At 61.6% G+C, this 13,699-nt stretch overlaps 1 protein-coding gene across 8 annotated transcripts in view; it reads left to right on the top strand.

Moving 5' to 3' along the window:
- The window catches only part of LOC144719309 (uncharacterized), a 39,979-nt gene extending 30,491 nt beyond the window's left edge, over positions 1 to 9,488 (top strand). For 6 of the 8 annotated variants that reach the window (XM_078595132.1, XM_078595138.1, XM_078595135.1 and 3 more), the window contains exons 6-15: positions 149 to 224; positions 1,137 to 1,181; positions 1,871 to 2,011; positions 2,646 to 2,726; positions 3,062 to 3,158; positions 3,729 to 3,884; positions 4,517 to 4,628; positions 4,902 to 5,053; positions 6,205 to 6,380; positions 7,745 to 9,488. In XM_078595132.1, coding sequence (XP_078451258.1) covers positions 149 to 224; positions 1,137 to 1,181; positions 1,871 to 2,011; positions 2,646 to 2,726; positions 3,062 to 3,158; positions 3,729 to 3,884; positions 4,517 to 4,628; positions 4,902 to 5,053; positions 6,205 to 6,352 — 1,008 coding nt within the window. In that variant the 3' untranslated portion in view covers positions 6,353 to 6,380; positions 7,745 to 9,488. The remainder of the gene's footprint in view (positions 1 to 148; positions 225 to 1,136; positions 1,182 to 1,870; positions 2,012 to 2,645; positions 2,727 to 3,061; positions 3,159 to 3,728; positions 3,885 to 4,516; positions 4,629 to 4,901; positions 5,054 to 6,204; positions 6,381 to 7,744) is intronic. The other 2 variants (XM_078595139.1, XM_078595137.1) reach the window with 2 other exon arrangements.
- Positions 9,489 to 13,699: the final 4,211 nt, after the last annotated feature.

Here is a 13,699-nt window from a genome sequence, read left to right on the forward strand (position 1 = left end):
GTAATAATAACAATAATACAACAACAAGGTGATTTACGGACTGCAGAAGAGACGGTTGTGATTATTGCATCGGTAATCCCATGTCACATGACACCGTCCCTACTCCCATTCGTGTCCACCTATACCCCCCCCCCCCCCCCCCCCCCAGTTGAACGAGGAGCGCGACGCCGACGTCCGCAGCCGGATTCGCGCCGCCCGGCGGGAGCTGCGGAAGAAGAAACGAGGTGAGGCACCTCGTTTTCACGAGCCAGGGATGGGGGGGGAGCAGCCGTGGGGTCGCGAAAAGGTCGCTCTCCACTGAGCGGGGGCGGCACTTCCCTGGCAGCCGACACAGTCGGGGGTCACTGCTGACGAGCGTTGTTAGAATCGCGTGGAACAAACGGTAAACGAACCGGTCATTGGTTTTGCGCACACGCAAACACGGACACGTGTCTAGCAACAAACACGGTGTGTTTAGCGTTTAAACTGAAAAACGAAGAGAGCTGCCAGGGTGGTGGAGTGGTCAGCAGCGCACTGCTGACCTTGCAGTCCAGAGATCGCCAGTTCCATTCCATCCACCGGCTCGGCAGTTTACACAATGGGGCGAGCTTATTAAATCGCCCTCCTGCCGCACGTGCGTCCACAGAGCGGTGTAAAAGGGCACACCACGGTCAGTCGATAGGCACGTGGCATGTGCTGGGGTAAAGCGTGGGTACGCCCCACCTCTTCCACGACATCTGGTTACCGTGAAAGTGTAGGCCAAATACCCTCTAGAGCTCCCTCGAGCGGGGAGACCCTTCTGCCAGCAGCGGCGCGTGCAAGGCGATCGTAGGGCTGCACCTTTACCTTTTGATTGAGACGCGAGGGGAAATGAACCGTTTGGCGCATTTCATCACTTGCATTCCACTGAAAAACGGTTACCGGCTCCTGACCTTCGATTCTGAAAACGGTTACCGTTTGTCACCCCGGGTACCGACGCTACCGTGCGCCAGCCGACGCCGTGGGGGTCCCCGACCGACCGAATGCCGTCTTCTGCCAACGCCACTAAACCTTCCTCCGCTCATTACGATTTCACTAATCCTCCACCGCCGCTGCCTCTGCTTCACCGCCACCCCTCGTCTCACCGCTACCCTCTGCTGCCCCCTGCTTTCTCATAGGCTGCGATGTTCCTGACTCGGAGGAGGAGGAGGGGGAGAGTGAAGGTAACGCGAAGAGCGGTCTTCTCCTCTCTCGTTCTCTCGCTTGCCGTGCGCGTTCTCTGTCCTCCGTTCTTTCTTGAGACCTCGAGGGTCGGCGTTGATCCTTTTTCTGGGGGCTCTGTCATTGTTGGGCTCGAGCCGTGGAGCCGGTGGGGAGCTGCGGGGTACGGGGTCGGATCGGGCCACCGGGAATGCAGGACCCGGCAGCGTAGCCGGCGCTGCAGGTGGCGGTGTCAATCGCTCGCCACGACATAAATCTCACCTCTCGTCGGCTGGAAAACGATTTGTAAGTTGAGCCACGGTAGAACCGGTTTATTGGGTAAATGCCCGGTGGCCCTGTTCTTCAACCTGGCTGCTGTACAGCTGCTGTTTGCTGTGCCCGTCGCATGTGTTGTCCTTTAGTTCCTGTGTGCCGTGTCAGCGGCCTGCGCCACTGTTCAGTTGCTGTGTCACCGTGCCAGAGGCCTGTGCCGTTGTGAGTTTCCGTGTCACTGGCGGGTGCCGTTCTGAGTTGCCGTGTGCTGTGCCAGTGATGTGTGTGCGCTGAGCCACCGTGTGCCGTGATCTATGGCGTGCGCTATGTTCTGGTTGCTGTGCCACGCGACGGTTGTAGCCGAGCGCGAGGCTTTGCGCGCGAGCCGTGTCACGTCACCTCACTCGCTTGTTTTTGTTTTCTCCGTCTGCGGTCAAAGAGCAAATACAGAAGGGGACGGCGCGGCCGCCGGGTTCGGCGATCGTAGCGAAGACGCCGGAGGCACGGGGGGGGAAGCGGGACGGCCCTGCCCCAGGTACCGGCGGGCAGGGGGCGACACGCAGCCCCGCCGCCACGTCCGGTGAGACTGGAATGCATGTGCTTGTGTGCACGCCTCGTGACCGTATGTGTGAGCGTGCGTGCGAGCTAGCGTGGTTGTGAGACCGATGGTGCAATTCGTGGAATTCGCAGGTATGTGTGTGTGTTTATGTAAGCACGTAATTGTGGGGAGCGGTAGCATAGTGGTTAGCGCTTGGCGCTACTGAACCCAACGGCCCGGTTTCGATTCCTGGCCACGGTCAACACCGGTGGTGATTATCTGAACCGGCCCTTAGCACCCTAATAGGTTGCTCGGATTGGCAACCGCCATGAATGACACCGGCGTCACGGGCTGCTGTGGGGTGACATCGTCAGCAGGCAGCAGTTCTAAAATCAATATAATTGTTATACTGCACTATGTTCCACCATCTACGCTTCCCACCATCATCATCCCGCATTGCCCAGCCTGGGAAAAGTTGGCCAGACAACCTCCGAGTGCTACACGGAGTGCAGAGATCCTTATCCAGCAGCAGATCGACACAGTTCAGTTAATTTATCAGGTATAGCCCTGTGAGCCATTCGGCTCTTGAATTGCATCGATAGCAGCGTTTGTGTCAGCACAGGCAAGCAGCAGGCGAGCGTGCGGCGTTTCTCTTTCTGTGTCCGCGCCATTGCAGGGCGCAGCAGCAGCAGCAGCAGCGCCGCCGCGACCTCCACGGCCGGCACCACTGCGGCAGACAAGGCCAAGGCCGCCCTGAGTACGTCCACAGTGCAAACGCCACCGCCACCCGCTCGGACCGGAAGCTCCGGATAGTGCGAGACGCTCGCTGTGACAGCTGTGCCGTGAGATGGGAGGGAGAGGTAGGAGAGTGCATGGAGGGGAGTAGAGTGAGATGGGAGGGAAAGGTAGGGGAGTGCGTGGAGGGGAGTAGAGTGAGATGGGAGGGAAAGGTAGGGGAGTGCGTGGAGGGGAGTAGAGTAAGATGGGAGGGAAAGGTAGGGGAGTGCGTGGAGGGGAGTAGAGTGAGCTGAGCGCTGCCCGCCGTGACGACTCTGCGTTCTCGATGTTGTCCTCGTCTTTGACGCGGAACAGACGGCGCCGCAACGGTGCAGACCGCACGGACGCCACCGACGGGCCAGACGGCGCGCATCCAGCCCACCCCGCCCAGCTCCGGGCCCCGCGTGGGGAGGTGAGTGACGGGGGGTGGGCGAGGGGGGGGGGGTGAGGGGGGCACAGCCCTTGGCCCTGTCTGGGTTTTGACAGTCGGTCGCTCTTCATCGTCAATGTTAATGATTCGCCTGTGCGGGTCGTCTAGCTGTACGAGCTGCTACTGCAGGAAACTAAGATGGGGCTTTTGCTTTTGGCATGATAGGGGAATGCTGCAGGTAGCCACGTTGGGCTACCCATCGGTCTGACCCCGTCCAACGGGCCCTCTGAGCTGGAGCACCTCGTGGGTGGAGGAGGAGGCCGAGGGGGCTCGTGGCTGCGTCCGATTGACCGCTCCTGTCGAGACTCGGGGATAGAAAGAGGGGGCTCAGTGTGGAGACTTTGCCGGGAGGGACCGCTCGGGGTTGGCGCTGGAGGCTGGATGCTCCCACACTTTGACTTGAGCTCGTGAAAGGACCGCCAGCAGCCTGGTCGAGGCACCCAATTGTAGCTGGGCAGGAGCTGGTTCTCTCAGGGGTGGAGGTCGGGCGAGCTAGGGCATCGTGTGGCAAGGAGGGGTCGACTTGAGTGCCGCCCGTTCCGCTGTCATCAGCATCTTCGACCGCGAGGACTCGTCGCCGGTGGCCCACGCCGGAATCCGGAGCCGCGAGGCCACGCCGCGGGGTCTCGCGGGGTCGCGCGGATCCGGGGGGTCGCAGGCTCCGAGCCGCCGAGCCATCGTGGAGCGACTGGAGCGGCAGAGCGGCGGGTGAGCGAGACGGCGCGAATGAGACGGGTCGGTACAACGTCGACGTCAAAATAACGGGCGCTCGGATTGAATCCCGGCGATTCGCGGAGCAGTGCCGGCTCGGCGTGCGAGCGCCACGCTCCTGCACCACCAGGGGGCGTCTTCGTCCAGCGTGGGGATGGAATTTCTGATCACTCCATCCGAAACCTGCCTCAAATCCCGTGCGTTAGAATCGATGTCTTTTGATTTTGCGTGTGTGTGGTACAAGAACGTCGAGGGAACACGCCCGGGACGACGCTCCACTGTGGGAGACGGAACGATCGATTCTGGAATTGGCTTGTGCCGATGGGTGACGGTGACAGCTTTGGGAGGCCTTCATCCAGGAGTGAATTGATCGTGATGGTGTCTGCGATATCACGTGACCCCTCCAGCCAGTAGAGGGCTCTACATTTACCACAGTGTTAAACAAATCATCTATAAAAGAATCGTGATGGCCGGCACTTGCTGCTCCCAGCGGCGCCGTAAGGAACCTGCGCCCCCAGCGTGGAGTGACTCGAACGGTGCCGCCCAGCGCGACCCCACCGCCCCGATGGTGTTCGTTCTGGGCGACCGCCGAGTCGCGCGTGTGTGCGTGCGCTTTGTCGGGCCTGCAGGCAGCAGAAGACGGCGTCGCCGGTCAAGCTGCAGAGGGCCGGGAGCTTTGGGGCCACGACCATCAAGCAGATGCTGCTGGAGTGGTGCCGCGCCAAGACTCGCGGATACGAGGTAGGGCGCCGGCGCGGCACCGTGCACGCACCCACTGCTGCACACGCGCACGGCACGGCACGACAACGATAGCCGATAGCCGCAGAGTGACGGCGCTCGTTCCAGGCTTCAAGGCCATCGCATAGAGTGCGGAAGGCTCGCCCTCGGCAGGAGGAGGTCGCGGGACAGACCCGGGTGTTTTGGGTTGACTGACTCCCTGTACGCACCGAACAGACGAAGCCACGTGTCCCGTGTGTGTGTGTGCCACCCTGTCCCCCGCCCTGCGTGGTGAAGCATGTGGACATCCAGAACTTCTCGACGAGCTGGAGCGACGGGCTGGCCTTCTGCGCCCTCATCCACCACTTCTTCCCGGAGGCCTTCGACTTCTCCGAGCTGGAACCGCGCAACCGCCGGCACAACTTTGACCTGGCGTTCACCACCGCCGAGTGAGGCTCGCGCACGCACGGGCACGCACGCTCGAGCACGCACGCTCGAGCACGCACGCTCGGGCACGCACGCTCGGGCACGCACGCTCGGGCACGCACGCTCGGGCACGCACGCTCGGGCACGCACGCTCGGGCACGCACGTCAAGGCTCACAAACACGGCTCAAACGTGGCTGTAAAAGGAAGAGCAAACGGAGGAGTCGGAGCCGCGGTCACGCCGCGTGTCGGGGCCCAGCCACTGGGACTCATGGCGGAGCTCGCAGAGGAGAGCCACGCCGAGTCCCGACACTCCTTTTCAGGAGGGTCCTGCGTTGGGACGTTTGACGAATGCCACCAGCGGCACTGAATGTCGCAATCTCCCGTGCCCCACGTCCTCCGCTGCCCCGGGCCCTTCGCTCGTCCTGGTGGCCACCCTTGCAAAAGAGGCAAAGCTGCAGGTTGCCTTCAACGGGTTTCATTAAAGGCTCACGGGGACGAGCGCCACCTCGTGCCGCGTCCGCCCCGTTGCTGGAACAGCGCAAAACTACCGGGCGAGTACGCCCACCCACCCCCCTCCTCGCCATCACTGCCGTCGCAGCCCCCCTACGTCGTCTGTGATGGGGGGCAGCAGGGGGCGGGTGGGACATATTGCGCTTGACGCTTCCGAGGAGGAGCCCTCGGGAGGGGTGCGGCGGGGTCACCCCCCGCCAGGGTTCATTTCTAATTGCCGCGGATTAAGTTTCACTTTGGATCGCAGTCTTCCCTCTGTGCCACCGAGTGGAAGCGACTCGTGCGTATGTGTGCGCCTGCGTGGCCGCAGGGTTGAGCGCGTGCGTCCGTCTCGCCGCGCGTCTGCGGGCCGCCTGTGGTTACGCGCGCGCTCGTGTATTTGCACGCGTGTGTCGCATGCGTTTACTACTAATGAACTGCATTTGTGTGTGCGTGTTACGCGTGTTTTCTCGATGGGCCGTATGTACGGGGTGCGTGGGTGTGTTGCGCGTGTCTTACTAATATATTGCACTGTGTGTTTTGCGTGCTGCACGTGTGTGTTTTGCGTGCTGCACGTGTGTGTTTTGCGTGTCGCGTGTTGCGTGTCGCGCTCGTGCGTGCACACGCTGCCCCCGCGTGCGCGCCACCTCGCGCGCCACCGCATCCGGGTGCTGCCCGGAGCAGGAAGCAGGTCGGCTGCCCTCAGCTGCTGGACACGGAGGATATGGTGCTGCTGCGCGAGCCCGACTGGAAGTGCGTGTACACGTACGTGCAGGAGCTGTACCGCTCGCTCGTCGAGAAGGGCCTCGTCAAGACCAAGAGCCGCTCCTAGCGGGCGGGCCCGCGTGCCCACGCACACGGTGAGGACGGCGAGCGCGCAAGACGGGCGCCCCTCGCCAGCCGGAGGGGGAAGCTGCCCCCTCGCTTGGTCTCCTGCGTCTCGGCTCTTCGTCTCTAACCCCGACCGCCAGCTCCTCCGCTGCCGGCCATGGCGCCGCGATCGCTGCGCACGAGACGACGGTTCGCCGGTTTCCGCGAATCTAGAGCCGCCCGCGACGAGCGAAACGTGCGAGTGAGACGCGTTTAGGCCAACGCTTGGGAACAAACCTTCCGATTTCAAGCAATGCGAATGAGGTGGTGAAAACGAGACGAAAATGCATCAATAGTTGAATCAACTCGCTCCTCCCTCACGCGGCCGGAGCCTCCAAGCCCTCGCACAGCAACCCCCTACGCCATCGGCAGCCAGGCTCAATCCACAGCGAGACGTCAAAAGGGGAGGTGGGGGGGGAGGGTCCCTTTCAGCTCTGACAGAGGCGAATATTGTCCCTGGATTTTTGCCCGGATGGGCCAAACGTCCTGGTTTGGCTGGGACAGCCCCAGATTCCACCCCACCCCCTCTGCCCCCGAATCTGTTTGTTTTGTCACCGGTTTAAATTGTGCTGGCTTCACGCTCGACTTGGCTTCGAGCAGTGGGCAGGGCAACTCGAGCAGTGGGTGGAGCTACACGAGCAGTGGGCAGGGCCAGGGTCAGAACGAGCGAATCCAGTCTCCCGGTGGACGTGGACAGCTGCTGAGTGGGTGGGGCTGCCGAGAGGGAGGGGCGGCCAGATCGAGGTGCGTGCGTGTCCTGGTAAAGCCTCCAGACTGTGATCGCTTTGGACCCGGTCCCTGTGCCCACGTCCCGTCTCATCCATCTCGAGCCGATTTGTAAACGGCGGCCTCCTTATTCAACCCCCCCCCCCTACTCGCCGCTCGTTACCAGCAGACATTTCTGCTTGGGGTCGAGTTGGGGGGGGCGCGAGTTAGGGGGGCGGGGGGCGTTTGTCAGGTCGCGTTGGCTCCCGCCGCGACTCGCGACGCGTCGCCTCGTCGTGCGGTCCCCCGCGGCCCGGGCCACCCGCCCTCCGCGGTGACGCCGTCGCGGCGTCTCCCGGGAACCGGCGGGGCCGGGCGCCGCCACCGCCTCCTCCCGCGGGGGTGCAGCCTGGGAAAGCGCAAATTAAGGGCATTAAATCACGACCCCAAATGTCTGGCAGTCGGAAGTGCTCTCGTCAGCGCGCGAGCCACGGCTCAGGGCGGCTCTTCAGCAAAGCTGATCCCCCTCGCTCCCCTCCCCCCGTCTCTGCCCGTGCCTACCCGCTCCTCCCTCCCCTTCCGCTCTTCCCCGCCGTCTCCCCCCCCTCCCCTTGGCCCGTCGCACCTCCCTCCCCCTCCCCCTCCCCAGGAAGCTGGCGGCGTGCGACCCCCTGCTGGAGGTGGACGACATGCTGAGGATGGGGCCGCGACCCGACCCCAAGTGCGTGTTCACCTACGTGCAGTGGCTCTGCCAGCACCTCAAGAAGGTGCAGGCGGCGAGGGCCGCCGCCACCAACGCCACCGACGTCACGGCCCCCGCCGCTGGTGCCCCCCACCCCCCCGCTACCTCCAAGTCACTCTAAGCCAGGTCACTCTTAGCCAGGTCACTCTTAAGCCAAAGCACTGAAGCCAAAAGCCATCCTAGTTACGGTACCGCAGTGTTGTTGTTGTGCGTACACGCAGCCATATGCTTGGTATGATGCTACGATCGTCGTTCTCACCCAAAAGTGGTGCTCCACTTTGCGAGCCGCTCCTCGTCTCGGCCGCATGAAGGACCTGGCAGCACAGCTCCGGCACCGCTGCCTCCTGCGGCTGCAGCTGCTGTCGCCAGTTGGCCGTGAGCGAGCAATCGGGTGCCACCGTGACTTGATTCCTGGATGGGCGACGCCACTCAGGGAGAGTTTGGGGTTCCGGTTCCCGGCCGTAGGGCCTCCGGCGACCACGAGAGCCCTCGCGCCGCCCCACGGTCTCTCCACCCCGCGCCTCTCGCGCCAAGCGAGCGGCCACGGCGGCTACGAGGGGCATCCTGACCTCTCGCTCGGTGACCCCGTGGGGCCCTCAGTGACACCAGGATCTCGGTGGGCGGAGTTGCGGTTTCACGGTGTCTTAACGCACGTGCACACGGCGCTTGCAAGGGGCGTCACACTCCGTGTGCGTGCGTGTGTGTGTATATATATAAATGTGTGTGCATAGCTCACGTTGACACGTATATGCGCGCGGGCGGCGTTTGGGCGGTGGTGCTGCCCGTGCCGCCCGCTGGGTTGTATATCCCGCACCGACTCACGCTCGCTTGGCTAAGTTATCGTCGTGACGGATGTCGCGCTCCCCCCGCGGGGCTTAGCGACCGTGCCGGGGGGCGGCTTCCGCCGGGGAGACTTTGGGGCCGCATCTCGGCGAACGTTCACCTCTCGTCCGCTTGTTGCCGTTAATGCACCGGCGGCTCCGCTGTGGACTGCGCGCACCGCGGCGTTCTGGCCGTTAGGTGGGGATGTGAAGCTGGCGCTGAAACGGAGGCGGGGAGACGCGCGCGGTGTGGAGGGAGGCGCACGCGACGACGTTGGCCTCCTTCCGGCATGGCCGTGAAGGGGCAGAATCGTGACCGGGGTGTCTCTCTGACTCCGATCCCGCCCATTCACCTGTCCTGATGCCCCTCAATAATCGCATCTTGGACCTGCCCCAGTCTCCACTTCTGACTCCAAGCCCAACCTACACTCTGACCCCAGTCCTGACCCCGATGCTATCACCGAATGCTGGCCCTGACCTCAGCCCTAACTTATCCCATTCTCGATCCTGATCCCATCCTCGATCCTGATCCGATGCCCGCCAACCACACCCTTAATCCCGATCCCTTCTGTGACCCCGAGTCCACCCTGGCCTCCGGCTCCGCCCGCGTCTCCTCGCCTCGCCTCGCCGCTGTTTCCCGCACCTCCGGCAGAGGGCGCTGCGTCCCGCCTCTCCGTGTCTCTCCCATGTCCCCCGCGTGTCTCTCCCGTGTCTCTCCCGTGTCCGCCGCGTGTCCCCCGCGTGTCCCCGCGTGTCCCCCGTGTGTCCCCCGCGTGTCCCCGTGTCTCCGCGCGCAATAAAACCCACTCCTCGCGGAGGCTATCACGGGACCGGGCTTGACTGATTCTCATTCCCTGCGTTCCACGGCGAGTGGTGGTCGTGGATGTTGTTGTGGTTGTGCTTGGTTGTTGTGAGGACAAGAAGCCAGCTCTGTAGCCGCGTAACCTTGTTCAGACGGGTGGGGGAGATATAAGGCGATGGGGCCACGTGATGGGCATTGTTAAAGAGAAGTTAAACTCTGAAGGGAATGTCGGCAAATAGGTTGGTGAACCCTTCTTTGGACATCTTTTGAGTGGCATCTCGTGGGTGGCGGTGGTTTTCTCCAGCTCCGACGATGTCATCCGTCACGCAACACGCTCATTAGAACGGAAATGGACAACACGTACCTCGCGTAGCAGGGCCCTCTTGAAAGGGAGTCTCTGGGCTCGGCGAGGCTTGTCAGGGTGACCAAGCGGAGTGGCAGTAATAATACATCATCGAGAGGCGCCGGTGAGGACCTCGAGCGTGGTGACGTCATGACGGGTTGTCGTGTTTCTTGGGAGCGGTGGCGCGGTGGTTAGCGCACTGCGCTCCAGCCACGGTGAACATGTTGCGAATATACGAACCTGGTTCTGAACTTCTTCTAGGACGACTCGACCTGAAATGAGTGCGGTGTGTAATCATCAGATATGCTCAACACTGGGGAGACAAAGGCACGTGGTACAGGCCACACCACCTGGTGCCTCGCGCCGACCTTAATCGATGCACGCTCTGTGACGGCCCTCAGCACTTGCCCCACCAGTCTGCGCAGGCTACCCGGGGCAGCTCGAGGCGCTGCGCTCTCCCTCCAGCCCCCAGCCTCCAGCCCCACGCGAAGCTTCGCGATTCATTATTAATTGGGCGTGAGAGCCACGCGCGTGGGATGAGGATGATAGTGATGTGAGGATTATATTTGGACTGTGCCCATTAAGGCCCGCGTGGAAACAACCTGCCGGGCTCTGAAGTCGTCGCTGTTTATCATCGCGTGCCCTCTTAGCCCGGGCAGAGTGAACAAAGTGCTGTTAGCGAGCACCCATTAGGGTGGTGATGGGGCCAGCACCAATCCCGGTCGTCTTTGTCTCACCGCTGCTGACGTCCACACTTTGTGGCGGTGCTGCCTGGCTCTCGTTTTATGACCGCAGTGGAGCAGCCTCAGCGCCAGGGCATCAATTAGACAAAGGCGTCCACGGCGCTCGTTGTCTTGGACAACGAAAGCTTGAATCGAACCCGGCGATCCTGAGTTCGATTTCCGACCACGGCTAAAATCTGTGATGAGTGCTATCCGACCGGGCTGTTGGGTCCGGCAAGTCACGAAACCGTTTTGACCAGCGTGGTGAAGTATGGTCTAACAACCCCGCGACCGAAAGGGCGTGAAACCCCTCAACTCAGTCGTAGCTTCTTGGCAAGGCGGTGTGAATTCATTAAATCCCCGATTCAAACGAGTGGCTCTTATACGTATTTCATGTTCAGTGAGTTTCTGGTTACATAGATGCTGTAGGCGATCTTATAACGCATCCCTTTATGCAGATATTCACGTTGATACATCTACAAATGCGTGATTTATGTCAAACCGGAGTTCCAGGCTTATCGCGGCGAGGTGGGGATTCGCACATCGCGAGCGCGTGTGGAGTGAATCCCCTCCGCGGTGGGACGTGGCACGCGATAGGCGACACGAGGGAGCACGGCTCGGTCCGTCACACGGAACCGTGAAGAACGCTGGTGAACATAGTGGAACAACGCGGACGTGTAGAATTAAACAGCTCCTTCGAGACCCACAAATCATCACACCTCCCTGCATTCCTCTGCGAAGACACCGGTGGTGGAAGCATCAACCGCATGAGGACATCCGCAGCATGTCGATACGCGCATCTCTTTCATAAATGGAACATTTAAGAGACGAGCCAAAGTAGCGCTATCTGAACTGAGGAGGCGGACTATCAGAACGACACGAACTCTCTCTCTCTCTCTCTGCTGAAGCCCTCTCGTCGTGGCGAGCAGCTGACCTCGACATTGGCCATTGAGCTCTTGAACCACAGCGCTGCTGCTGCTGCCACCAACAAGATAGAACTCGTGGCGCCGAGACGCGGTGGGCAGAGAGCGCGGGCCAAGGTACAAGCACGTGAATTATAACAACAATAATCTTTTTCTTTAGCCATGGCCACTCCACTGCTGGATGAAACCCTCCACAAGCCTGCTCGGCAAGGACGCGCTGTGCGCATGCCACGTGACTGAATCTGGGTTTAGTCACTCGCCGGAATCATCAGGCGCGTGCGGCGTGTGACGCGGCTTCGTTTGTTTTTGAACCGGAAGTCGATGAGCCCAGACGAGATCTTTCACTCGTCTGCGATTCTGGATCCAGTTTCTCTCTGTGGCCAATTGACGGTGAATTAAGTGACCACGGTCCACGTGATACACGGCCAATGAATCAAGCCGTGAATTGGCCGTGTGACTACATCGGTTGGGCTGTACCGATTCCTGCTCTTCGCCTTGCGCCTATCGGGTTGCTGGGCCCTCGTGCATCGCAGAGCGGAAACCCATGGCCCGGGTTGCATTAATCGACTTCGTTGGAAAAAATGTTTCTTAAATTCCCGTCGGATGCACCGCAAAGTTTGGGGAGCGCGTTGCGCAACGCGGCCACTGCCTCTGCCTCTCAGGGTCCGCCCCGCGGCTCGCGTCGCGCTCCGGGGAGGCGGCGACCGCACCCCGCGCGGCGCGTGAACTCGTCCACGCGCCGCGCACACGCGCACGCCTTCCTCGTGAACGAGGCGCGAGTCGATTGGAGTCGTCTCCGCCGCCCTGACGAGGTGGGGTCGAGTGGAACCGTCGCCACTTGCGGCGCGCGCGACGCGGGGCGCTTCACGGCACCCCGGGGCCCAGCGAGGGGGCAGCAGAGGCGGCCCCGCCTCTCGCGAGGTACAAAACGCCGACGCATCCCACGGGAAATAGAGGGGAGAAGTTGCTGCCGGGAAGACGCGGCCTTGAATGTTGCGTTGTTATTATTACGCAACGGTCAATAAGCGGGACTTTTACTTGTCCCCAGAAGATTTGCAGACTTCCCAGAACAGCTGACGCACTTAAAAAAAGAACGATTCTCGGTAAATCGAGAAAGGTGACAACCACCGAGGGCCGCGTGGACAGGACCGAGACGAGGGCCCCAGCCCACGGCGGGGTCGTCTCAGGATCTCCCGGAGAGTGACGTGGAATCCCCGTGCTGCATAATTCATTCGGGGGCCCCCCCGCTTCCCGTCTCCCTGTCTCTATCGCCCCGCCCTCCACCAATCCAGCACCACCGCAGCCGCCGTCCCCAGGCGCCGCTTGTGCGGAGCGCGCCGGCCGAGCGGCGAGGCGGCTCCACGGGGTCGCCACGAGGCCGTGGCCATCGATCGATCGTCTCCGCTGCGCTCAGTCCGCCGTGATCTGCTCAATTATTCACGGTGCGTTAAAGCCCCTTGCGTGAGTTCGAGCGGAATGCGCGCTGGGTTCCGGAGCCACTGGGATTTGGCAGGTGCGGGCTTAATGGGAAATATTGTACTGTACTGTGCTCCCACGTCTATGCTGCCCACCTTGATTTCAACAAATCATCCTCACGACGACTATCATCATCACCATTGCCTCATCACCATTCTTTCTCATCGTCATCATCACCATCATACGCATTCATTATCAGGGTCAAGGATGCGCCGTGAGTTGCCACCGTGGACCGGAGGAACCGTGACCTCCTGACCCTGGAGACCCCCTTTGGGCCCCTCCTTTCCCTGGGTCCGCCGATCCCCCGTGTTTACCGGTCGCGCGCTGCGGCTCGGCCTCTTCCCCGTGGCGACGCGCGGTGGCGCTCTCGGTCAAGGCAAGGAGTCGGTGACCTCCGGCGCGATCTCGAGCCCTGCCGCCGCGTGATGCCGCTCCGCCCACGTGGCCGCGGTTGGCCGCCACGTGGAGCGGGCAGCACGCGAGCGTTTGCGCTGCTCCACGCGGCCTCTCCCGCGCAGTGGAGGCTCCCCTCATTGCGAGTCTCATTGAGGAGAGTCTCAGAGAGTCTGATGGAGAGTCTTTATACTATAGAGTCGTATAGGGAGATAACTTTATCTTTTATGTTGTATGGCTGATATACACGCAGAGCAACGACTACAATTTCACATGCAGCTGGTCAAGCCCAGACAACAGCGTCAGGAGCAGCGGAGTGGTCGTAGTGTATCATCATCATCATCGCTGTGATGTCTCCTTCGTATTTGTGGATCGTGGCATT

Source organism: Lampetra planeri, chromosome 6 (assembly GCF_965212315.1).
Source record: "Lampetra planeri chromosome 6, kcLamPlan1.2.h2, whole genome shotgun sequence".
In the NCBI taxonomy this organism is placed as follows: domain Eukaryota; kingdom Metazoa; phylum Chordata; class Hyperoartia; order Petromyzontiformes; family Petromyzontidae; genus Lampetra; species Lampetra planeri.